The following is a 27,327-nucleotide window of genomic DNA, read 5'->3' on the forward strand; positions in this document are numbered from 1 at the left end:
GTAGAGATGGGGTTTCTCCATCTTGCCCAGGCTGGTCTTGAACTCCTGAGCTCAAGTGATCTGCCTGCCTCAGCCTCCCCAAAGTGCTGGGATTACAGGTGTGAACTACCACACCGGGCCCCAATTTTCCAATGAGTGATATAAAAAAGGCCTCCACGCAGGCGCCTGTAGTCCCAACTACTCCGGAGGCTGAGGCCAGAGAATGGCATGAACCCAGGAGGCAGAGCTTGCACTAAGCCGAGTGCTGCTGCACTCCAGCCTGGGCGACAGAGCGAGACTCCGTCTCAAAAAACAAACAAACAAACAAACAAAAAAAAAACAAAAAAGCCTCCATGATTGGGGCTTGCATAGTGAAGACCATGTGAAATTGAAAGACTATGAAACTACTTTTCTTTTACGTATTGGCCCATAATTAACATGTGTATTGAATAGCTTTGTTTATCTAAGTTCATCAGATTTATCCAGGTTTATGTATTTCAGATCATCTGATTTTATTAGGAAAATGCTAGAAAAATTTCATGGCACCATTGTCTAATTTTGAAAAAACGAACCTTTCCTTACTGTGATTAAAAATTGTTTTTTAGGCCAGGCATGGTGGCTCACGCCTGTAATCCCAGCACTTTGGGAGGCTGAGGCTGGCAGATCACGAGGTCAAGAGATTGAGACCATCCTGGCAAACATGGTGAAACCCCTTCTCTACTAAAAATACAAAAATTAGCTGGCGTGGTGGTGCACACCTGTAGTCCTAGCTACTCAGGAGGCTGAGGCAGGAGAATTGAACCCAGGAGGCGGAGGTTGCCGTGAGCTATCGTGCCACTCCAGTCCACCCTGGGTAACAGAGCGAGACTCCATCTCAAGGAAAAAAATGAAAAATTGTTTTCAAAAATAGTACGTGTGGTACAGATATAAGTAATTATATTTTTATAAATGAAACACTTTCGAAATGTAGCCATTTTTTGTTTTTTTTGTTTATTTTTCAGCTATGGGTGGATAAAACATGAATATAACTTTTCTTATGTGTTAGTAGAAAATTAGAAAGCTTGAATTTAATTAACGTATTTTTCTACCCGATGCCACCAAATTACTTACTACTTTGTTCCTTTGGCTTCATAAAATTACATATCACCATTCACCCCAATTTATAGCAGATATATGTGGACATTGTTTTCTCAAGTGCTAATATAATAGAAATCAATGTTGCATGCCTAATTACATATATTTTAAATGTTTTATATGCATAATTATTTTAAGTTTATATTTGTATTATTCATCAGTCCTTAATAAAATACAAAAGTAATGTATTTTTAAAAATCATTTCTTATAGGTATGTTCACATACGATGAATCTACAAAATTGTTTTGGTTTAATCCATCTTCTTTTGAAACTGAGGGTCAGTTTACTCTGATTGGCATAGTACTGGGTCTGGCTATTTACAATAACTGTATACTGGATGTACATTTTCCCATGGTTGTCTACAGGAAGCTAATGGGGAAAAAAGGAACTTTTCGTGACTTGGGAGACTCTCACCCAGTAAGTTCTTTGTCATTTTTTAAATTCAGTCTCTTAGATTTTATTTAAATGCAAAAATTTAATTTATATCAAAATTTTTAAGTTTTTGTTTAGAATCTTTGTTGATACTCTTATCAATAAGATAAAAATGTTTTAATCTGACCGAAGTACCAGAAACACTTAAAAACTCAAAGGGGGACATTTTTATATATTGCTGTCAGCACGAAGCTTTTGTAAGATTGATTGCATAGAGAAGTGTTTCTAAACATTTTGTTTGTGTTTTAGTGAAATCTTAAGAGATAGGTAAAAATCAGAGTAGCCCTGGCTAAGGGTCTTGGTAGTTACAACGAGTGTGCCTGCTCCTACCACCCCCACCCCCACCTTGAGACACCACAGAATTTCTCATAGAGCACAGTGTGAAATCTATTGCTAAATTGGTGGTATGGGGTTTCTCAGCAGAGAATGGGACATCACAGTGACTGACAATCTTTCTTTTATAGGTTGGAAACTATTTGGGGGACTGGAGGGATACTGTCCACACTTTTTACAATTTTTATTGATAAGATTTTTGTTGTCTTCTAGGAAGAGTGATATAAATTATTTGTTGTATTTTGTAGTTCTATGGTGGCCTCAATTTACCATTTCTGGTTGCTAGGTTCTATATCAGAGTTTAAAAGATTTATTGGAGTATGAAGGGAATGTGGAAGATGACATGATGATCACTTTCCAGATATCACAGACAGATCTTTTTGGTAACCCAATGATGTATGATCTAAAGGAAAATGGTGATAAAATTCCAATTACAAATGAAAACAGGAAGGTAATAAATGTTTTTATGTCACATTTTGTCTCTTCATTAACAATTTCAAAGCATGTATGCTTATAATTTTTAAAGAAGTATCTAATATAGTCTGTACAAAAAAAAACCAAGTAACTAAGTTTATGTAAATGCTAGAGTCCACTTTTCTAAATCTTGGATATAAGTTGGTATGAAAGCACACAGTTGGGCACTAAAGCCCCTTTTAGAGAAAGAGGACATGAAGCAGGAGATAGTTAATAGCTAAGTGTGGTTGTAGTATAAAGCAAGAAGCAGGGTGTTTCTTGTATTAAGCTGTAAGCAGGAACCTCATGATTAAGGTCTTTATCACAGAACAAATAAAAATTACATTTAATTTACACATGTATATCCTGTTTGTGATAAAAATACATTTCTGAAAAGTATTCTTTACGTCAGATTTGGGTTTCTATTGACTAAAATGTGTTCATCGGGAATGGGAATAACCCAGAACATAACAAGCAAAAAATTATGACAAATATATAGTATACCTTTAAGAAACATGTTTATATTGATATAATTTTTTGATTAAATATTATACACACTAAGGGTACAAAGCACATTTTCCTTTTATGATTTGATACAGTAGTTTATGTGTCAGTCAGTACTTCCACATTTTTGCTGAACTGGATACAGTAGGCAGCTTACCAAATATTCTATGGTAGAAAACTTGGGACTTCCTGGTTTGCTTAAATCAAATACATTGTACTCTCTTAAAACGGTTGGCATTTATAAATAGATGGATACATGGTTTAAATGTGTCTGTTTGCATACCTAGTTGAGAGAACCTAAAGAATTTTCTGCGTCTCCAGCATTTATATTCAGTTCTGTTTAATACATTATCGAAATTGACATTTATATGTATGACAGTTTTGTGTATATGGCCTTTTCATAGCTTAATATTGGCTATAACAGAGAATTGTGAAATTGTTAAGAAGTAGGTGTAAAATTGAATTTTTAAGAATATTCTTGAATTTTTTTTCTTGGAAAAATTAAAAAGCTATGCAGCCCAATTACTTGTGTTTTGTTTGCATAGCATATTATAAGAAGTTCTTGTGATTAATGTTTTCTACAGGAATTTGTCAATCTTTATTCTGACTACATTCTCAATAAATCAGTAGAAAAACAGTTCAAGGCTTTTCGGAGAGGTTTTCATATGGTGACCAATGAATCTCCCTTAAAGTACTTATTCAGACCAGAAGAAATTGAATTGCTTATATGTGGAAGCCGGGTAAGAAAGCAGGTGTCTGCAAAAAGTCATGTATCGATTTATTGTTTGTAATGATACAGTAGTATAGCAGATAACTAAGACATATTTTCTTGAATTTGCAGAATCTAGATTTCCAAGCACTAGAAGAAACTACAGAATATGACGGTGGCTATACCAGGGACTCTGTTCTGATTAGGTGAGGTACTTAGTTCTTCAAAGGAAGATTTGATTCACCAAAGGGGTGTGTGATTTTGCTTCAGACCTTTATCTCTAGGTACTAATTCCCAAACAAGCAAACTCACAAATTGTCATCTATATACTTAGATTTGTATTTGTAATATAATCACCATTTTTCAGAGCTAATCTTGTGATTTATTTCATGAATGAAGTGTTGTTATATATAAGTCTCATGTGATCTCCTGCATTTGGGGTATGGATTATCTAGTATTCCTCACTGGTTAGAGTATGCTTACTGCTGGTTAGAAGATAATTAAAATAAGGCTACCACATCTGCAATTTTTCCTTTCTTTTGAACTCTGCATTTGTGAACTGTTACATGGCTTCCCAGGATCAAGCACTTTTTGAGTGAAACGGTAGTCTTTTATTTAATTCTTAAGATAATATGTCCAGATACATACTAGTATTTCCATTTTACACCTTAAAAAACTAAGCCCTGAATTCTCACAGAAAGATGTAGAGGTTCCCAGTTCTATCTGCTTTTAAGCAAATGCCCTTACTACTCTACTGTCTACTTCTGTGTACTACATCATCCAATTCTGAAAGACATAGGCTTCCCCATCCCCTGCTAAGACTGGTTCAAGTGGCAGCTGCTGATGGATTGCAGTGAGAAGGCATGCAAACAGGTACCTTCCTGGAAGTTGTCTCCAAAGGCTATTGCTCTAAGACTCAAGTATATAAACACTAGAATGAATATCAACTCTATCTAGCAATAAATGTTATTTTTATATTACAGTTGACCCTTGAACAACACAGCTGTGAACTTCATGGGCCCTCTGACATGCAGATTTTTTTTCTCAACTAAGAGCAGATTCAGTATTGGTGGGACTCAGAACCTGCATATACAGAGGGCTGACTTTCATACATGCCAGTTTCGCAGGGCCAACTGCAGAACTTGAGCGTGCATGGATTTTGGTATACACACGTGGTCCTGGAACCAATCCCTGTCACGTATACCAAGGGATGGCTGTATGTTACTTTATATTCATTTGTTCTGTTATTTTATAAGGTTGTTCGTCGTGGTATGTGGGAATTCACCAGTATTTCTTCTTTTTGGTGCACTGTTGGTCATTTCTGGCAGCAGTGGTGAATGTATTTACTCTTAGCAACCTCTGTGCTGCTACCTGTTCAGAGTTTCAAAGGTGATTCATTAAAGGGTTGGGATAACATGGTGATAGGAAAAACCCCCCTCATCAGTCACAAGGAGTATAACAGCAATATCTCTGTAATATGATTGATCATAGATATAATTTTTAGTAGGAAAAAAAGTCATATCTTGATGCATCTCTGAGAATAGTTGAACGTATCTTGTGCTATTCTTTATAGAGAAATTATCTTTGAAATTAAAGTCTTAATTTTACTTCTAGCTTTTTATAACAACATAATCCCTACTTGGTATGTATCTTAAGATCATTTTTAAATGTATGATTTGAAGGGCAAACTAGTGTTATGTGAAAAATGACAGATAAAGTAGCTTCCAACTCATCCTCAAGAGTTGATGATATTCTAAACCTTTTCTAACTAAATTCAGCTTCTTAATTTTCTCAATATAAATATGATGAAAATATTAATTCATTAAATAGTCTACAAGTATTCGGTAGTTGAAGACTTAAAGTAGTGCTTGTAATAACAGAAGAGAAAAAAGACATTACAGGCATATCTCACTTTATTGCACTTTGCAGATACTGAGTTTTTTTGGTGGCAACCCTGCATCAAGCAGGTCTACCAGCACCATTTTTCCAACAAAATGTGCTCACTTCATTAGCATTTTTAGCAATGATTTTAAATTAAGATAATGTACTTATTTTTAGACAATGCTGTTACACACTTGACTACAGTATAATGTAAACGTAACTTTTATAAGCACTAGGAAACAAAAAAATTTGTGTGACTCACTTTACTGCCATAATCACTTTATTTGCCATGGTCTGAAACTGAACCGGCAGTATCTCTGGGGTATGCCTGTATAGATATTTTGGTTGGTATTTATTTATTGTATGCAGAATTCATAAAAATAAAAACTGCGAGGCTGTTTAATACATTTCAACTAAAAGTTGCCAGCATCATTAATATGTAAACCACTAGAAATAAGATTTTGTTAATTTTTTGTTTGTTTGTTTAAACAGAGTCTTGCTCTGTCACTGAGGCTGGAGTGCAGTGGCGCAGTCTCAGTTCACTGCAACCTCCGCTTCCTGGGTTCAAGTGATTCTCCTGCCTCAGCCTCCTGAGTAGCTGGGGTTACAGGTGCACACCACTACACCTGGCTAATGTTTGTATTTTTAGTAGAGATAAGGGTTTTGCCATGTTGGCCAGGCTGGTCTCAAACTCCTGACCTCTGGTGATCCGCCCGCCTCGGCCTCCCAAAGTGCTGGGATTACAGGCGTGAGCCACCATACCTAGCAAAATCAACTCTGAATCTGAATCAAACCTTTGAAACAAAAATTACCAATCAAAAAAACATGCAATCCCTGCCCCTAACTTTGAAAAAGTGACAAGGAAGGACATTTGGAAAGATGTCTCTAAGCAGTCAACAAGAAATGAAATCAGGGAGAGCTTTTTCAGCACCTGAAAAATACATGCAAAAACGCCCAAGGCGGGCAGATCACCGGAAGCCAGGAGTTTGAGACCAGCCTGGCCAACATGGGGGAAACCCCGTCTCTACTAAAAATACAAAAATTAGCTGGGTTTGGTGGCAGGCAGCTGTAATCCCAGCTCCTCGGGAGGCTGAGGCAGGAGACTCGCTTGAACCTGGGAGGCGGAGGTTGCAGTGAGCCTAGATCGTGCCACTGCACTCCAGCCTGGGCAACAGAGTGAGATTCCATCTCAAAAAAACGAAAAACAGATTCAGAGTTTATTTCCTTCCCAAATACTTCATAGATGTTGGTTTGTAGGAATAACTTAAAAGTCTCACTCGCTTTCTGTCTTTTCTAGTAATTTTTATCATGGATTCTGATTGCCTAGATCTGCTAATTCATTGAGGGTTGCAAAATTGTGATACTCGAATTCTTTATTCCTCCTTCCTTTATTACCTGTAATACTTCTTAAGAAAAACTCTTTCTCATCAACTCTATGACTACCCTAAATTACAGATCCACATATAGGATCTGTATACATGTATATAAATATGTACATATCATATACGATAATGCTTAATTCTTTCCCATTACTTACTAATTTTCAAAATAATGTGATTCCCTAACTGCTCTCTGAATGTTATCAATGTGGTGGTAATAATGGTGGTGTCGATGTTGTGTGGGGTAAAATTTGAATACAGTGAAATACCCAGGGCTTAATTGGGTTAGTTTTTAAAAATTACATTTATGTAACCATATTTCAGTCAAGGTGTAGACTATGTCCATTAGCACAGAGTTCCCATGTTTTCCCTTCCAGTGAATCTCCATCCCCCATTAGAACAGACAATAACTGTCCTAATTACTGTCACTGTAGCTTACTTTTGTCTGCTCTAGAATTTCTTATGAATAGAATCTTATGTACTTGTACTGCATGAAGACTCTTTAGATTCATCCATGTTATTGCATTGATTTATAGTGCCTTTTAAAAAATTATAGAGTAGTGTTGCATTATATGAATATGCAAAGTGTGTTTTTTTTTTACCTGTTGGTGGACAGTTGGATTGTTTCCAGTTTGGAACTATTGTGAATAAAGCTGTATAGTCTTATTGTGGAAATGTTTTATTTCTCCTGGGCAAACATGTAGGAGTGGAGTTTCCAAAGCATATAGTAGGTGCATATTTAACTAAAAGTGTCTTTTCCTCATTTTTAATATTGGATTTTTGTATTTCTATTGACTATAGATATTTTCTTAAAATATAGCAGTATGCCTTATCCTTAGTTTTGCTTTTTTTTGGTTTCAGTTATCTTTGGTCAGCAGTGGTCCAAAAATATTTATTAAGTAGAAAATTCCATGAATAATTCAGGGTTTTTGATGTATGTGTGTGTTGGCGGGTGCAGGGCAGGGAGAGTTGGTTGGTTGGTTCGTTGGTTTTTTTTTTTTTTAAAGAGACAAAGTCTCTATCATCCAGGCTGGAGTGCAGTAGCATGACTACAGATTGTTATAAACTGAAACTCCTGGGCTCATGCAATCTTCTTACCTCAGCCCTCTGAGTATCTGGGCTCATGCAATCTTCTTACCTCAGCCCTCTGAGTATCTGGGCTCATGCAATCTTCTTACGTCAGCCCTCTGAGTAGCTGGTACTACAGGTGTGCAGCTAATTTTTAGTTGGTTATTTTTTGTAGAAACAGGGTCTCACTATGTTGCCCAGGCTGGTTTCAAACCCCTGGACTCTAGCAATTCTTCCACTTCAGCCTTCCAAAGTGCTGGGATTACAGGCGTGAGCCACTGCACCCAGCCAACAACTCTTAAGTTTTAAATTACATGCTATTCTGAGTAACATGGTGAAATCTCCCACCTTTCCACCCAGGGCATGAATTATCCCTTTTTCCACTATATCGTTGTTGTCTAGACTACCCACCACTTTTAGTCTACTGGTTATCAGATCGACTGTTGCAGTATCACATGCTTGTGTTCAAGTAACCCTTATTTTACTTAATAATGGCCCTAAAGCACAAGAGCAGTGATGTTGGAAATTCGAATATATATGCCAAAGAGAAGCTGGAAAGTGCTTCCTTTAAGGAAAGAATTTAAAAATCATATGTTGAGGTTGCTAAAATCTATGATAAAAATGAGTATTGTATCTATGAAATTGTGAAGAAGGAAAAATAAATCATGCATAGTATATACAGGGTTCAGTACTATTTGCAATTTCAGACATCACTGGAGGTCTTGGAACGTATTCCCCATGGGTAAGTGGGGAATACTGTATATTCTATATAAAAGGCCCATTTCTGATAAGTAGTTTATGATTATTTTCTCCAAGTTTTCATTTTCTTAAGTGTCTTCTGGTGAGCAGAAATTATTCATTTTTTGAGGTCTAATTTATTTTTTCTTTTATGGTTTTTTATGTCCTTTTATATCTTTGCCTAGCCCAAAGCCACAAATATCTTCTTATGTTTTCTTCTAATTGTGTAATATAGGTTTAACTTTTATGTGTAAATCTGTGATCCACCACCAATAAAATTTTGTGATGCTGTTAGACAGTGGATGTCATTCATTTTCTAAATAGTTTTATTTATTTGTTCCAGTACCATTTGTTAAAGAGACTTTTCCTTCCCCATTGAATTGCCTTTGCACCTTTGTTGAAAATCAATCTGTGTGTGAGCCGTGTTTCTGGATTCTCCATTCTGTTCTATTAATTTGTTTTATCCTTTTGCCAAAATGACACTGTTATGGTTACTGCAGCTTCAAATCAGATGCTGTGAGTCCCACAACTTTTTCATTAGGTTGCTTTGACTTTTATTTGCATATAAATATTAGAATCAGTTAATTTTTACAAACAAAAGGGCAAAGCCTGCAGAGATTTTGATTTGGGTTGCTTTGACTGGGGTAAGTCAATTTGGAGAGAATTCACATTTTAACAATATATTCTTCCAATCCTTGAACACCGTACGTCTCTCCATTTATTTAGATGTTTGTTAGTTTATCTCAGCACTGTTTTATAGTTTTTAATGTTGAAATCATGTACTCTTTGGTTAGGAATAAATTTAAAATATGTTTCTAATGCTATTAGTGGTATTTTTTAAATACTGCTTTTCACTTGTTTATTACTATCTTGAAATAAAATCGATTTTTATATATTGATCTTGTATCCTATAACCTTTCTAAATTGACTTATTCTAGTAGTTATTTAGTAGATTTCATAGGGTTTTCTAGTAAACAGCTATGTCATCTACAAATCAAGACAGGTTTCTTTCTTTCCAATGTTTATGTGATTTATTACTGTTCCTCTATTGCACTGGCTAGAACCTTTGGTAGAAGGTATTCTTACTTTATTCCTCATTTTATTGAGAGAGACTATAATATTTACCATTAACTGTGATGTTACTTGTAAACAAAAAGTTTGTATTTCTCTGGGATTAAAAACCAAGAGTCCATTTGGTTTTTTACTGTTGAGTTTTAAGGGTTCCTTATGTATTTTCTAGGTATGTTCTTCCTTCATTGAATTGTTTTTTTCACATACATATGTTAAAAATCACTTGAGAATATTTATACAGGTCTGCTTCTGAGATTTATCTGTTTATCAGGTTTTGTTTCATTTATTTTGAGGCTTTATCATTTGGTTCATACCCATTTAGAATTACTATGTCTTGGTGATTGGTCCTTTATCATTATATAAGTTTTTTCTCTTTTGCAATTTTCTTTGCTCTGAATCTGATATGAGTGTAACCATTTCTGTTTTTTTTTTTAATTAATGTTTGCATGATCTGTCTTTTACTATCATTTTACTTTCATCCTGTGTTGCTGAATTTGAAACGAATCTCTTGTAAACAGCATATAGTTGTCATTTTAATAAAAACTGTTAGTCTCTGCCTTTTAATTTTTTTATTTAGACCATTTATATTTAAGGTAATTATTGATATGTTAGGGAGAGGTCTGCCATTTTATTATTTGTTTTCTGTTTCTGTCTTCTGTTTATGGTTATTTATTTATTGCCTTCCATGATTACTTGAACGTTTTTTAAGATTTTTAAGACCCTTGATTTATTTGGTGTTTGGGTTTTGTTTTGTTTGTTTGTTTGTTTTTGTTTCGAGACGCAGTCTCGCTCTGTTGCCCAGGCTGGAGTGCAGTGGCACAATCTCAGCTCACTGCAACATCAGCCTCCCAGGTTCAAGCAATCCTCCTGCCTCAGCCTCCTGGGTAGCTGGGACTACAGGCACATGCCACCACACCTGGCTAATTTTTGTATTTTTATTAGAGATGAGGTTTCACCATATTGGCCAGGCTGGTCTCGAACTCTTGACCTTGTGATCTGTCCACCTCAGCCTCCCAAAGTGCTGGAATTACAGGCATGAGCCACCATGCCTGGCCTTCTATGTGTTTTTTATAGTTGTTTTCACGGTCATTGTGGGTATCACATTATAGATAATGTGACTTACCACCATTCACTGCCATCAATACCATTACATGGAATGAGATATGGAAACCTTAATTTCAGTTGGGTCTCTTTCCCCACTTTTAAATAGTATTGTTTTGAGGATTAATGCTATTACAGTTTTTGTATCAGTTATCCAATATGACTTATAGAACTTATCAAGGGAGTGATGCTCTGTTGTATGTACCCATGTTTCTGCTATTTCCATTATTTTTTCCAAGATTCCATCTTTTATTACTTCCATTAGCCAGTCTTCAAAGGCAGTTCTGCTAGTGAGAAATTCTTTTTGTTTTTCTCTTTCTGAAGATGACTTTATTTTCCCTTTATTCCCAACGAATAGTTTTATTTGTGCTATTTGGGGTTCGCTCAGCTTCTTGAAGCTGTAAGTTTGTGTCTTTTGCCAAACATGGAAAATTGTCAACCATTATTTCTTCAGGTGTTCTTTCAGTGTCACTCTTTTCTCCATTCTAGGCCTCTAATGATACAAATGTTGAGTCATTTGTTACTGTTCCACATGGACCTGAGGCATGGTTCATTTTTCAGTCTATTTTCTCTCTTTTGTTCAGATTTCTGTCCTTTGTCATCTTCACTCTACTGTTGAGCCCATCTAATGATTATTTTTCTCCTATTGTATTTTTTAGGTCTATAATTTCCATTTGCTTTTTTTTCCTTGTAACTTCTGTTTCTTTGCTGAGATTTTCTATTGTTTCGTTTTTGAAACAGTAGAACTTGTAATTGCTTGTCAAATCATTTCTCTGATGGCAGCATTAAGATCCTTGTCAGATAATTTCAGCATCTTACTCATCCCAGTGTTGGCGTTTTCTTTCCTTCATGTAATTTTCCTGGTTCTTGGTATGACAGATAATTTTTGGATTGTGTCTCGGACATTTTAGTTATTATATCAGGAGACTCTGTACTTTTTAAAAATTTTAACTTCAGTAGTAACCTGTTAAGGTATAGCATGTAGGTACTAGCATATATTTGTGAGCTGTGGTTCCAGTGACCATTTTTCAGAGGCTTTATGGTGCTGTTTTGGTTTGTTGCTTTTATCTCAGTCCACTGGGGCTCGCACTGGTTCCTAGTAGTGCTGCTTGAGGGGCCTTCTCCAGGCTGAGCTGCGCAGAGTGTGTTTGGGTGAGGGAAGAGGACCCCCACTAGATTTTCGTGGGCTGGAGAGTGCTTCCTGAGCCTTGTGCCTGTTGTGGCAGGCTCCCCCTTGCTGGTGTTCCTGACAGTGCTCCTGACCACATTGTGTCCCTGGGCTGTGGAACACTTGCAGGAAAGGTGAACACTGCCAGGACCAATTATAGCAGAATTCCTCCTGCCAGTACACAGCAGCACTGTGGCTCTGGACCAGCAAGGAGAGTCTCAAGCATGGGTTTGTTTCTTTTTGATTTTAAGATTTTTCTTCTGCCTTCAGGTTCTGGTATTATTGTTCTGTTTTATTCACCTTTATGTTTCTTCTAGTTTAGTTTTAGTTTCTTTGTATTTGATGTGATTTTTTTCCTTGCATTTCTAATTACTCCTTAGTTGTGTCATGTCTTCCTTTTTTTCAGTTACCCTCATTCAGAAATTTCCCATTTCTAATGATTTGTTATTTTTTAAATTCTTTTTAGCTCAGTTTGAAATTTGTTTACAGTTTTCATGTTTTATTTGCATATTGTTTCATGTACTTTGATTTTCTGTAGGGACACCATTCTCATGTATATGCAAATACTTTTTCTCTAATAATTACACTGTTTCACTCTGTTCTGTTGGTTATTTATTTGTGTGTGTGTGTGTGTGTGTGTGTGTGTGTGTGTGTGTGTGTGTGTGTGTGTGTGAAATGAGTTTCTCATACTTGGACGAGGGAGAGATGGACCAGGATAACTTTTTTCGCTTTTTAGGGACGAGGAGAAGTCTGTGTTTTTGTAAAATGGTCAAAAATATGCCCTTGTGCTTTCTGAAACTGCCTTCTTTACTCCTCTACCCCACACATATATTTGAACTTTTTTTGGTTTTTATTACTGACCTGGTCCATTTGGAAGTTATTCCCAGAAGTTTTTCCTCGGTACAAGGTTTGTTTCTGGTGGGGGTTTGGTATTCGGTAGTTTTAAGGGCCCAGAGCTTACTACATCATGATCCCTTTGTAATCATCTGCAAATTAGATCCTGTAGAACTTTTTAAAACTTTAAGCCCTGTTTTCAGATTGGCCTGTGCTTTCCAGTGGGTTGGCAGTGTTCTCAGGGCTGTCAGATACCCAGTCAGTTACCTTGCGTCTGCTTCCTTACTAACCAGTCTTGTAGTTGTCAGAGCTTTGTTTCTGTCCAATTATATGCAATGGTTCATGGTTTTGTTGTAGATAATGTCTCTGGGTCTTTGGTTTTCTCATTCAGTTTGCTCTTTTTGTAGGGGAGGTTGGGAGGGAATAAAACAAAAAATAATAATAATAATAACTATGTCGTTGCCATCATCATCTTTCCAGAACCTGCTACCTGCCCTTCACCTGATTTTCGTATTTATCAGTATCATTACCTTAATCTGTTATCTCATTGGGGATTGCAAAATGGCTGTTTGGGGAAAAAAAATTTCCATCTGCTTGTCCTACATATATACCTGGCATTCTTTTTTCTCATCATTGGGTGCCATTTGATTACCTTGAAAAACAGTTCTACAGAAAAGGCATGATAAAATAGATTTAAGGTTTTTAGAGTAAGGAGTTAATGTAATAATTTTAATAGTGACAATTTAATTTTGTTTTTTGGTTGGTTTTTGCTGCCTTTTTGAATATTATGAACTAATGAATGTTTTTGTATTTAATACGTTTCACAGTCATTACTCTAAATGATATTCAAATTGCTTAGCTTTCGTGTGCTTTTAAAATGACCCTATTAGATTTTGAGATTTCTAACTAATCTCGAACATTCATTCTCAGGCCTGGAATAAGTTATTTTTCCAATAAATTGTTGGAGAATGGCATTTAGAAGTCAGATTTTAGATGCAAAGTATGGCCTTTGCTTTTGAACGTTACTGCTTGTAGGCCTTATCAGAGGACAGAACTAGGAAAATAATCTTCCTAGTGTATCCTGAGAATCATCCCACATTATTGCAGAGGTGTTTTCCATTTTGTTTTGTATGACTGAATACTGCTCCTTTGTGTGGATGCAGCATAGCTTATCAATATTTATGGGCATCGAGGTTATTTTTAACCTTTTGCTGTTAGTACTAATGTTACAGTGAATCCTCTTAATGTTCATGCATTATTCCGTACATATGTAAGGTATCATTAAGATAAATTGTTAGAAGTGGGATTGTTGCATCAAATGGTAGATGCATGTGTAATTTTGCTAGATACTGCCAAATCTTCCTTCACAGAAAAATAACATTTTGCATTCCCACCAGCAGTTTACAACAGTATCTCTTTTCTTAAAACTTTCCAAACAGAATGTGTTGTTAAATGTGGATGTTTACTTATTTGCCAATTGAGAAATGGTATTTTACTATAGTTACAATTTTTGAGCTTACCTCAGTTATGAATGATAATGGACATTTTTTCTTGTACTTAAGAGCTGTTTATAGTTTTATATAGTCTTTTGCTCATTTTGCTGCTCAGCTGGTCGTTTTCTTCATTTTTAGAAACTTTATATGTTAAGGAGATTAGTCCTTTAACGCTGGTAAATTTGCAAATATTTTTTCCCAGTTTGTCATTTGTCTTTTAACCTTGCTTATAGGATTTTTTTGCCAAATGAAAGCTTTTATGTTTGTGTAGTTAGCTATTAATCTTTTTCGTTATTATGCTTTGATATGCATTTCTTTAGTTATGTTTATTTTATTCATTTTCTTTGTTTTTTAATTTTCTAGAGTCTGTCCTCAGTAGAAATTTTAGTCATACTGCTGCTTCTTTGGTCACCTTATAATAAAATTAGCCTTTATTTCCAAAGTTACCTTGCATATTTCTTCAGTATTTTTTAGTATTCTTATTTGTATTTAAGATGTGCTCATTTCTTTCTGAATTTGTATTTCTCATCACTGGTGGTCTGTCTTGTCTGCTGCATTCTCCTTTTGTGTTGGAATGTGGTGTTACTAGTTTCCCGTTGTTTATGACTGAATTTTTCTGGTCTACTTTTGTCTACCGGAAAGTTTTGCTTCTCATTCGCCAGACTCTTCCCATAATAACTTTATTTAGACTTCCGAATTCTGTACTTCTTGTTTATGTTTCTATAATAGATGTTACTTTTTTCTGGACCTGTTATTACTAGACCTCATGGTGGAGCAGGGAGGAATTTGTGTGGCTTTAGGGGTCTTGGTTGAAGGGATCCCTCTTCTGTTGCTTTAGTAAGGGCAGAATCACCACTTTCTGATTTTTCAGCTCCATGTAGCTTAATGAAGACTCTTTTTCATTAGCTGCTTCCACCCCTTTACAGCTGCTTAAGGGACACTTCTGCTTTTGAAGGTACCCCCCTTCCTTTCGTGCATGGTGCCTTCCTGAGCCTGCCATTGCTGGACCCAAGTACTTTTCTGTAGTCTTTCCTTTAACCATGTGTTGCCAGTGCTCTAACCTACCCTCAGTAGTGCTCTGTTGAGGGGCAGGTGGTGGAGGGGGTGGGGTCTGGCCTTGGGTGATCCCTAATCAGTATGATTCCGCACAAGCCACTCTTCGATGTAGCTCCTGCTGGACCCTGCTCATTTCCCCACTTCTTTGGCATTTGGAGTTTATTGTTCTGTCTCCTAGTTTTACTCTAGACCTAAGTCATAGGTTTTTTTTTTTATTTCTCCCCTTTTTGATCCGGGTAGATTTTTAGAGATGTGAGTAGGATGTGATCGATACAGCCACCACTTTTATCTGGAAACCTGGAAGCTTCTTCGTGTTTTCTTCAGCTTTCTAAATATATGCATTCTTGTTTAATTCAAAATGTTAATGTAACACACATAACACTTATAGGAATAGAGACGCATTTTGTTCCTTGTTTTCATTGTATAAAATTTTTAAAGGTTTCGTTTAAAAGTCCAGAGAAACAGCTCCGTAATAATATAGCCAGACTGGTCATTGTGACCACTGCTGATCTGCCACTTCCTGCAGGGTCTGTCTCTGTTCTTCGGTGGTGCTCTTTGGTCTACCTCCTTAGGTGTAGCTGGTTCAGTTAAGCTTCAGAGCCCTCCTGCAGTGTGAGGAGGCTTTATTACCACCCACTGCAGGGCAGCTTTTCTGCTATGTTGGAGGGTTCTGTGCTACAGCAGACTTGTTTTCTCTTGTCAGCCTCCCCAAAAGGAGTATCATGAACTGGGGTCTGATTCCTCTCCTCCTTACCTGAGAGATGCTCCTGCAAGTTTCATGTCCAGTTTTCTGTTGTTGTGTGTTTCTTTTTTGTTTTCTCTTGCTGACTGGTGGATTTGTAAAGGGGCGGGGAAGGGAAGTGGCAAGAGATTGGAGAAAGCCAAGAATTCTAATAAAACTTTTAAGTTATTTCAGATAAATGGTGTTGCAGCAACAAAAATGCCAGCATTTTGGTAATAAAAATGGTATGTTGGGATATTAGAATATCAAAAGGTAGAAAATTGTAATTACTCGTTTGGGATGTGTGATGTTCTCTGCTAACATTCTGGAATTTTTTTTTTTTTTTGAGATGAAAATTTTTTTTTTTTTTGAGATGGCTCAAAATGTTTCCCAGGCTAGAGTGCAATGGTGTGATCTCAGCTCATTGCAGCCTCCGCCTCCCATGTTCAAGCAATTCTTCTGCCTTGGCCTCCCAAGTAGCTGAGATTACAGGCATCTGCCACCACGCCCGGCTAATTTTTGTATTTTAGTAGAGACAGGGTTTCACCACGTTGGTCAGGCTGATCTTGAACCCCTGACCTCAGGTGATCCACTGGCCTCAGCCTCCCAAAGTGCTGGGATTACAGGCATGAGCCACCACACCTGGCTGTGGAAAGAACTTTCTAAATAACTATTAAAATGCATTTTATATTATATAAGCAACTAAAAATACTTTTAATTTTTTTTTTAATTTTTTAATCTTAACATTATTTAGCTATAGGCCAGGCGCAGTGGCTCATGCCTGCAATCCCAGCACTTTGGGAGGCCAAGGTGGGCAGATCACGAGGTCAGGAGATCGAGACCCATCCTGGCTAACATGGTGAAACCCTGCCTCTACTAAACGTACAGAAAATTAGCCAGGCGTGGTGGCAGGCACCTATAGTCCCAGCCACTTGGGAGGCTGAGGCAGGAGAATGGCGCGAACCCAGGAGGCGGAGCTTGCAATGAGCCGAGATCGCGTCACTGCACTCCAGCCTGAGCGACAGAGCAAGACTCTGTCTCAAAAAAAAAAAAATTTATTTAGCTATGAACTAGTGTATATATGTTTTATAGATGCCTGATTATTCAAATAAACTTCAAGATTGCACTTTATGAGCTTGTGTTTCGTTTTTTAGAACTCAAACTAACATAAGTGTCATTAAAACATAGCTTTTATTACATGGATTTTAGGAATGCCACAGGATAAATCATTCTCTTAAAATAACTGCAGGTGGCAGAAATGTCAGAATAATTCTCCTCCTCCATACACAGCACATATTACTTGTTTAAAGTATTCTAGTTCATATAAAAATTGAACTTTTGTATTACTGCTATTAGGTATGTAGTTGTTTGCATTTGGGGCCAGTTGGTTGGGGCAGGGGGTCTTTTTTTCTTTTGTCCTTAATCTGTATCACTTTTTCCTCCCAAAGTTGAGTTAAAGGATGAGTAGACCAGGAGAATAAAGGAGAAAGGATAAATAAAATATATACCCAAAGGCACCTGGAGTTAATTTTTCCAAATATTCATTTCAGTCTTTTTCAATTCATAGGATTTTGTCTTTTGCTCATTACTGACTGCATAATGTGATTATACCATAGTTTAAATAGTCACTTCCTGTTACTACACACTTGGGTTTTCTCAATTTTTTACTATTGTAGTACTAATATTTTACTATACTGTAATCTAATCTAAATTTTTATGTATTCAGAGCTGTTCAGGATAAATTTGCTTGGAAATTTTTAAATCACCAGAAGTGATACTATCCTGATAATTAACTTCCAAGTTGTCTCTTAATATAGTTTTAATGCAAATCATAAGCTTATGTTAGTACCAGTCATAATGAATGCCAAACTGAAACCAGTATTGTATTTTTTTCTCATTAGGGAGTTCTGGGAAATCGTTCATTCATTTACAGATGAACAGAAAAGACTCTTCTTGCAGTTTACAACGGGCACAGACAGAGCACCTGTGGGAGGACTAGGAAAATTAAAGATGATTATAGCCAAAAATGGCCCAGACACAGAAAGGTAGGTAATTATTAACTTGTGACTGTATACCTACCGAAAACCTTGCATTCCTCGTCACATACATATGAACTGTCTTTATAGTTTCTGAGCACATTCGTGATTTTATATACAAATCCCCAAATCATATTAGACAATTGAGAAAATACTTTGCTGTCATTGTGTGAGGAAACTTGTAAGAAATTGCCCTAGTTAAAAATTATTATGGGGCTCACATTGGTTTGGAATTTTTCAAATTAGTGTGATTCATTTACTTTTTTGATTCCCAGCTTGTTAATTGAAAGCCATATAACATGATCATCTATTTAGAATGGTTACATTGAGGCTCGGAAGATTATCATTTGATTATGCTAGAATCCCGTTATCAAATCATTTTCATAGTCATATTGCCAGCAGTGTTTCTAATAAGCATTTAAGAGCACACACTTTGCAGTCTTGTAAAACAGGTTTGAGTATTTTCTCCACCTTAGAGGAAGTTACTTGACTTCTCAGTGACCTAACCTCTAAAGTGCATTTACTGATGTCCTCTCTGTGGTTTTGTTGGGGAAAGATTTAGTTAAATGAACTGTAAGAATTCAGTACCTAAAATAGTATCTGTTATGTAGTAAAAACTCAATGGATACAGTATCTTATCATCGTCAGTAGCTTTGAGTAATTTATAGGATAAAGGCAACTTGGTAGTTACACAACAAAAAGTTTATGATTTGCATTAATGTACAGTTTGCATTGCAGACCGTCTCAACTATATACAATCTAAAAATAGGAGCATTTAATTCTAAGTGTATTTCCCATGACTTACTGTTTTCCTGTTTTTTTCCCCTTTTCTCTATTTAGGTTACCTACATCTCATACTTGCTTTAATGTGCTTTTACTTCCGGAATACTCAAGCAAAGAAAAACTTAAAGAGAGATTGTTGAAGGCCATCACGTATGCCAAAGGATTTGGCATGCTGTAAAACAAAACAAAACAAAACAAAAAAAGGAAGAAAAAAAAAGAAAAAAATTTAAAAAATTTTAAAAATATAACGAGGGATAAATGTTTGGTGGTGATAGTGTCCCAGTACAAAAAGGCTGTAAGATAGTCAACCACAGTAGTCACCTATGTCTGTGCCTCCCTTCTTTATTGGGGACATGTGGGCTGGAACAGCAGATTTCAGCTACATATATGAACAAATCCTTTATTATTATTATAATTATTTTTTTGCGTGAAAGTGTTACATATTCTTTCACTTGTATGTACAGAGAGGTTTTTCTGAATATTTATTTTAAGGGTTAAATCACTTTTGCTTGTGTTTATTACTGCTTGAGGTTGAGCCTTTTGAGTATTTAAAAATATACCAACAGAACTACTCTCCCAAGGAAAATATTGCCACCATTTGTAGACCACGTAACCTTCAAGTATGTGCTACTTTTTTGTCCCTGTATCTAACTCAAATCAGGAACTGTATTTTTTTTAATGATTTGCTTTTGAAACTTGAAGTCTTGAAAACAGTGTGATGCAATTACTGCTGTTCTAGCCCCCAAAGAAGAGTTTTCTGTGCAAAATCTTGAGAATCAATAAAGAAAGATGGAAGGGAGAAATTGGAATGTTTTAACTGCAGCCCTCAGAACTTTAGTAACAGCACAACAAATTAAAAACAAACAACTCATGCCACAGTATGTCGTCTTCATGTGTCTTGCAATGAACTGTTTCAGTAGCCAATCCTCTTTCTTAGTATATGAAAGGACAGGGATTTTTGTTCTTGTTGTTGTTGTTGTTGTTTTAAGTTTACTGGGGAAAGTGCATTTGGCCAAATGAAATGGTAGTCAAGCCTATTGCAACAAAGTTAGGAAGTTTGTTGTTTATTATAAACAAAAAGCATGTGAAAGTGCACTTAAGATAGAGTTTTTATTAATTACTTACTTATTACCTAGATTTTAAATAGACAATCCAAAGTCTCCCCTTCGTGTTGCCATCATCTTGTTGAATCAGCCATTTTATCGAGGCACGTGATCAGTGTTGCAACATAATGAAAAAGATGGCTACTGTGCCTTGTGTTACTTAATCATACAGTAAGCTGACCTGGAAATGAATGAAACTATTACTCCTAAGAATTACATTGTATAGCCCCACAGGTTAAATTTAATTAATTAATTAATTCAAAACATGTTAAACGTTACTTTCATGTACTATGGAAAAGTACAAGTAGGTTTACATTACTGATTTCCAGAAGTAAGTAGTTTCCCCTTTCCTAGTCTTCTGTGTATGTGATGTTGTTAATTAATTTCTTTTATTGCATTATGAAATAAAAGGATTATGTATTTTTAACTAAGGTGAGACATTGATATATCCTTTTGCTACAAGCTATAGCTAATGTGCTGAGCTTGTGCCTTGGTGATTGATTGATTGATTGTTTTAACTGATTACTGTAGATCAACCTGATGATTTGTTTGTTTGAAATTGGCAGGAAAAATGCAGCTTTCAAATCATTGGGGGGAGAAAAAGGATGTCTTTCAGGATTATTTTAATTAATTTTTTTCATAATTGAGACAGAACTGTTTGTTTGTTATGTACCATAATGCTAAATAAAACTGTGGCACTTTTCACCATAATTTAATTTAGTGGAAAAAGAAGACAATGCTTTCCATATTGTGATAAGGTAACATGGGGTTTTTCTGGGCCAGCCTTTAGAACACTGTTAGGGTACATATGCTACCTTGATGAAAGGGACCTTCGTGCAACTGTAGTCATCTTAAAGGCTTCTCATCCACTGTGCTTCTTAATGTGTAATTAAAGTGAGGAGAAATTAAATACTCTGAGGGCGTTTTATATAATAAATTCGTGAAGAAATGTGTGCTCTTCAGTTCTCAAGTTTTTTTATTATGGTATTTATTAAAGTTCTACAATTGTAATAACGTATCCATATGACAAGTTTTAAAGTGGTAATTGAAATAGGTTATCAGATATAGAGTTGCTCACATCAAGTAGACTTTAAACAGAGTCAGAATGAACCTACCCTTAAAATTTTAGAGAAAAAAAATCATCGGTTGCACAGAATAGCTGCTCTAGCTTGCTTAATTATGCCGGGCATGTTGTCACTCCTCTTACTTTTGCTGCCTTTTCATTACTATTTAATGGAATGTCCCTGAACAATAAGGAAGAGCAAAACATAGACATTTTGACTATAGTGGATACTTCCTCTACCCCAAATGTTATGTTATAAAAGTACTTTTTTTTGCCCAGGTACTCTATTATATATTTTGGTTTTCTTTGAATTAGACCTCAATCTCCAGGAAGCTCTGGAGGGAAAAAAAGGAACCATAAACTAAAGTAACTAACTGGTTTTCCAAATAAATGTAAACTTTTTTAACCTTTTATTATTATAGAACATTTCAAACATACATAAAACATGAAAACAGCCTGCAGCCAAACTTTTCTGGACCTTGGCAGCTCCAGCAAATGAGCTGGTCATCCTAACCCTGGTTTCCTGAGACAACTACTTTTGGGGATGCTTGCTTGTATAGGGAGATAGATAGATAGATAGATACATATCAAAAAGAAACTTGAAAAAGGCTTCGAACAGAACTTGCTGATGTTACTCATCCCTCCTCGGTACAGACATTCTGTTAGAACAGATGGTTGTAATGGGGCAGCATCACTCCCTATTCCCATTAAAAACATGACCATTCTGAGATTTCAGGCCCCTTCGAGGAATTTTTCTCAAGAATTCCGTACAAACTGTCAGAGGAAGAAATGTCGTCCCAAGACTAGTCCCTGTGTAGTCTTGATCCCTTTACCCCTTTACCTGCTTACTGTAATTTTTTTCTCCGCCAGTGTCTAAGCGCCATCTGTACCCCTCCCACCCTTCCATGAGCCACTGTATAATCCAAAAACACACCTTCCATTTGCTCCCTCACTTGTCTCCTTTTACCTCAACAGTGTTAGCGTGTAAAGAATTGCCTGGGGAGGGTAGAGGGTTTTACAAGTACAGAGTCCCAAGTCTTTTCTCCCCTCCCTGTTAGTGGGTTGGCATTTGTTAACAGGCACTGCAAGATTTTGATGCAGGTGTGGGGTAGATATCACTGTGAAAGGCTACTAATGCATGGTAGTTTCACCGAAAGTACAGTCTTCAAGGATCCTCATAATCTCCTCATTGCCAAAATCAGTAACATCTATAACCTTGACAACACCCTAGCTTGGGCTGTTGCTTCTCTGGCTACTTGTTTTTCCATCCCAGTTTACCCAGATTTTAGATGGATACTCCTCCAATTCTGCTTAAAGTCCTTACCTGTTCTTGCCCAGTTCCCTCTAGTCAACCTCAGTCACTCCCAAAGATTCTTCCCCAATCCCATATTTTCTGCTCAGACCTCTGTCTCTGGGATTTCTTTGTTACCTCAAAGTCAGTAGGCCTAAAAACAAAATTCTTCATCTTGCATCTCTATCGACCGACCATTCTTTGTTTCTTTTTAAGAAATGTAACCTTCACCCCAATCATCAAAATCTCTCATTCCTCAATTGTCACAGGTTGTCACTTCTTTCCCCCTAAACCTCTCCCATCATTCCTTCCTTCTTTATACTGCCCTTACAGGTCCTGATCCTCTGACTCACCCGGACATTCTTAGCAGCTGCCTAATTTCACTCCCTGACTCTCATCTCCCTCTTCCAATCCTTTTCATTGTGCTAGAACACTATCTTGCTAATTTTAATATCCTCTGCATTCAGTGCCTCCACAGATTGCCCCCTCACTGACCTTTCCAATTTGGCCTTGTGTTACACACTTTTCTCCCTGCATTCCTACCCAGCATCTTCACTTGTCATATTTCTCAAATACTCTTCATGACCAGATATTTCAAGTACCTCATCCATGAAGACTTCATCAACCCCCAAAGTGCCTCCAATGCTTCCGTGGTAGCACAGCATAATGGGGTACATTTCTTAGTTGAACAGTGAGGAGTCACTGGGATTCTTACGGAGTGTCTTAGGGTCTCCTCTTGATACTCTTTCCACATTTCAGTTAAGGAATTTTCTTACATTTTTTTTTCTTCTAATAACCTTTGCCTGGAGTGTAAGTAAATTCATGATAGAGACTCATTTAAAAAAAAAAAAAACCATTTTGCCTTTCACATGTTGTTGCCTCCATCTTTCTGTTATCTTGTCAGTGTTGCCACCTAAATGATTGAAAATGACCGAGCATGCAGTAGAATGTAGTGAAGTTTCCTATTTCATCCATTTTTTGCGTAAGTGCATTGGTATCTGTATATCCATCTGCCCAAGCACCAGTTGTTGAAAAGACTATTATTTCCCCATGAATGGTCCTGGTACCCTTGTCAAAGAACAGTTGACCATAAATATAAGACTTTCTGGATTCTCAGTCTTACTCCATTGCCCTATATGTCTATCGTTATACCAGCACCGCACTGTCTTGATAGCTGTAGCTTGGTAGTAAGTTTAGATTTGGGATGTGCAAGTCCTCCATTTTTTTTTTTTTTTTTCCAAAATCATTTTGTCTGTTTTGGGTCCCTTGCATTGCATATGAATTTTTATATGATCATTGTGTCAATTCCTGCAAAACAGCTGGGATCTTGATAGGGATTTAGTTGAATTGGTAGATAAATTTGAGAAATAACTGCTATTTTAATGGTGTTAGGTTTTCTGTTCCATGACTGTGGGATGTCTTTGCATTTGCTTAGGTCTTTATTTCAGTGATGTTTTAGAGATTTCAGTGTGCAAGTCTTGACGTCTTTAATTTTTTTGTAAGTATTTTACTCTTATTGATGCCACTTTAATTATATGATTATTTTCTAATTTTTATTTTTGTATTCATCACTGGTGTTAGAAATAAATTTTTGTATATTGATTTTGTATATTGTAGCTTTTCTAAAATTCTTTTTTTGTCACTTAGTATTTTTTGCATATGAGATCATGCATCTGTGAACAGAAATACTTTTACTTCTTCCTTTCCAGTCTAGATTCCTATTATTTCATTTTCTTGCCTTAGTGTGCTGGCTAGCACCTCCAGTACAATATTGGATAGAAGTGACAAGAGCAGACATCTTTTTCTTGTTCCTGATTTTAAGGGGAAAGCATTCAGTCTTTCACCATTGAGTATGATGTTAGCTAGCTGTGGGTTTGCTTCAAGTTGAGGAAATTCTTTTATTAAACCTAGTTTACTGAGTGTTTTTTAATCAAAAAAAAAAAAAGGAGGGGCTGTGGGTTTTGTTAAATGCTTCTGTATCAAGATTTTCATATTGTTTTGTCCTTTATTAATATGTTGTATTAATGGACTTTTGTATATTGAATTAACTTTGCATTCCTGGGATAATCTCAGTTGTCCATGCTACATAAACCTTGTTCTATGCTGCTGGATTTGGTTTGCTAGTATTTTGTTTAGAATGTTTGCATCTATATTCATAAGGAATATTGGTCTCTAGTTTTCATATTATATATCTGTCCAGTTTGGGGATGAGAGTCATACTCCTGACAGAATGAATTGGGAGCTTTCCCTGTTCTTAAACCTACTGAGGTATTTTTTAAGTGAACTACTTGGAGACCTTCACCTGTGATCTTCAGATGCTGGGGGACACAGGGATGGTACCTGACTCTGAAAAGGGTCTCAGGGTAAGACGTGTCTGAACTGGCCTGTGGCAGTTAACTAAAGAGTACTCCTACCAATAATGGAGTCAAGATGTATGTTTCCCATAGGCCACGCTGGTCACTGAAAGAGATGGGCTATGAGCCGTCTTGAAAACTACCCTGCACAAATGGACTGCCGGCCTGGAGCCAGGCACCCTGCAGCTGAGTGCCATATAATGTTGAAGCTGTTGAGGGAGGAGAGGTTGGAAGCTGCCAGCTTAGAGAATCTCAGCTGTGGTTTCCAGCAGGGTGTATTCCAGGAAAGAAAGTCATTCCCCACCCTGGCTCAAAGTAATAATTAACAGTGACTGGGTAAGGCAGGATCTTTTTTTCTAATTCCCTCCCCTCCAGAAAGGGCAGCAACAGCTCTTGAATGGGAAAGAAGGTGGAGGGAGGAAAAGAAAAACCAATTGCCCCAACACTGCTGTCTTTAAGCTTCCCACCCAAAGACCTCAGTAAGAGGCGGAATTATGTTTTCAATTAAGAGAGAGTTTGGCATCTTGGTGTTTCAAAGGTGTAGGCTTTTTAATACCTAGAGAAACTGATGATTTGTTGATTACCAAAAAGGGACCAGAAAAGCTACATAGCCTGAGATTTCATCCCCAGAAAAACGAATCCAGAGAGCAGACTTGCAAAAAAAAAAAAAAAAAAAAAAAACCGTTCTGTCTCTGCCTCTCCCACTACACGTACACACTGAGAAAGAGAGTCTTCATGATTTGGTAAATTAGACCCATGGAAAGACTCGGGACATTTAGGATGATGATATTTATGATGAGGAAGATTTCTATGGGAAACTTTTTTTAACTTGTCTCTAATCCTATTCCAACTGAAGTTTGAATTTTTTTCCTTTCATTAACATTTACTGGGCAAATACCTATTGAATGTTTGCCATTTTGCAGTGTGCCATAGGTTTCAGGCTGATTCAGAGCTGCTTTGTTGAATCAAGAAGTCTGTTGCAGGGAGACAATCTAGTTAGACCAGGCATAAGTACAAACCACTAAGGGTAAAAGAAGTATGTGAAAGTACAATGTGGGCAGAGAATTCAGATCCAAAAATACTGCAGATAGGTGATGAAGGTCAAGCCGAATCTTGACATACAGGATAGGTGTATGTGAGTGAGTTAGGCGGAAAGTCTAGTATGTCTGAGTGTCAGGCTGTAAGGGATTAAGATGAGATTGGGAAGGCAGGCAGGTCAGATAATGAGGGCCTTATAGACCATACCAAGGACTTTGGACTTTTATTTTGCAGACGTTAAGAAGCAAAGACATAATCACTTTTCATTTTATGTTTATTACAAACTGAAAGAGCACAAGTGCACATGTGGTCTTTGCAGTTAAGTTATTGCCATAATTCTAAAAAGGCAGATAATCTGAAGATAGAAGGGAGGCCACAGTCCAAGACATGCTAGGGACCCAGTGATTGATTCAGTGCTCATGCATGGGAAAGATAAGAGTCAAAGACAACTCCCGCATTTCAGGTTTTGAGAGCTGGATGGACAGTGTTGCTGTTAGGTCTATAGAGAAGAGGAGTGGATTTTGAAGGGAAAATTATTAATAGTACAATTGAATGATGTTTTAGTTGTGTCTGAGGGATATCCAGGGAGAGCTGTCCTAAGGCAATTAAAAATATGGGTCTAGAGAAAAACGTACACAGAAGATAAAAATGTATGACTCCAGCACATAGACCATAGCTGATCCTGTGGCTAGGAAAATTATCCTGGAAAAGGCAGAGAGGAGAGAAGGACAAGGATGGAATCCATGGAAATGCTAGCATTTGAGAGTTATACACGGAACCCACAGTAGAGGCAAATGAGAAAAAGCAGGTTTGTTTTTGTCTGCTCCAGTAGACAGACACCAAGCTCCATGAGGGCAGAGACTTTGTCTTATTCGTGGCTGTACCTCCAGTGCATAGAGGAGACTGTACATGTGCTTTGTGGACCCACGCAGTTACTGGGGTGTCTCAGAAATTTCCCATCCTCCTCCCTACTGTGTCTTTGCATAACCCTGGCTGGGCCTCCCTTTTCTCAATGTCAACTCTCACTGTAACTTTTTTTTTTTTTTTTTGAGACGGAGTCTCGCTCATTGCCCAGGCTGGAGTGCAGTGGCGGAATCTCAGCTCACTGCAAGCTCCGCCTCCCGGGTTCACGCCATTCTCCTGCCTCAGCTTCCTGAGTAGCTGGGACTACAGGCGCCCGCCACCACGCCCGGCTAATTTTTTTTGTATTTTTAGTAGAGACGGAGTTTCACCGTGTTAGCCAGAATGGTCTCAATCTCCTGACCTCATGATCCGCCCACCTCGGCCTTCCAAAGTGCTGGGATTATAGGCGTGAGCCGCCTCTTACTGTAACTTTTAAGAAGGGCATATATCTACTTACTGTCATCACCATAAAGATAAATCAACCAAGTGAAAATATTTTGAAACTTTGGAAATGTATAAACTCCAAAATCATCATCAGTTACATCATCAATTATGTCCCTAAAGATCCCATCACTCTGCCTCACACTGGGGTCTTGCCTACTTCTCTGTTCCAAAAGGGCACAGTAGTGGTATCAAATCTGTTTCTTGAGGCAAATGAAGTACCTTGCTCCAAAATAATCACCCACAGCAGGCAGATAACCT

At 37.0% G+C, this 27,327-nt stretch overlaps 2 protein-coding genes across 51 annotated transcripts in view; one reads left to right on the plus strand and one right to left on the minus strand.

Annotated features, from left to right (window-relative positions):
• UBE3A (ubiquitin protein ligase E3A) overlaps window positions 1-20,925 on the plus strand; it is a 101,568-nt gene extending 80,643 nt beyond the window's left edge. For all 50 annotated transcript variants that reach the window (XM_063794454.1, XM_016927785.4, XM_016927786.4 and 47 more), the window contains 6 exons: window positions 1,325-1,530; window positions 2,165-2,329; window positions 3,420-3,575; window positions 3,677-3,750; window positions 17,956-18,099; window positions 18,931-20,925. In XM_063794454.1, the coding sequence (XP_063650524.1) occupies window positions 1,325-1,530; window positions 2,165-2,329; window positions 3,420-3,575; window positions 3,677-3,750; window positions 17,956-18,099; window positions 18,931-19,051 (866 nt within the window). In that variant the 3' untranslated portion in view covers window positions 19,052-20,925. The remainder of the gene's footprint in view (window positions 1-1,324; window positions 1,531-2,164; window positions 2,330-3,419; window positions 3,576-3,676; window positions 3,751-17,955; window positions 18,100-18,930) is intronic.
• LOC129137185 (uncharacterized) overlaps window positions 1-27,327 on the minus strand; it is a 188,035-nt gene that overhangs the window by 63,094 nt on the left and 97,614 nt on the right. The gene's annotated exons all lie outside the window — the stretch shown is intronic.

Source organism: Pan troglodytes, chromosome 16 (genome assembly GCF_028858775.2).
Source record: "Pan troglodytes isolate AG18354 chromosome 16, NHGRI_mPanTro3-v2.0_pri, whole genome shotgun sequence".
Classification (NCBI taxonomy): Eukaryota; Metazoa; Chordata; class Mammalia; order Primates; family Hominidae; genus Pan; species Pan troglodytes.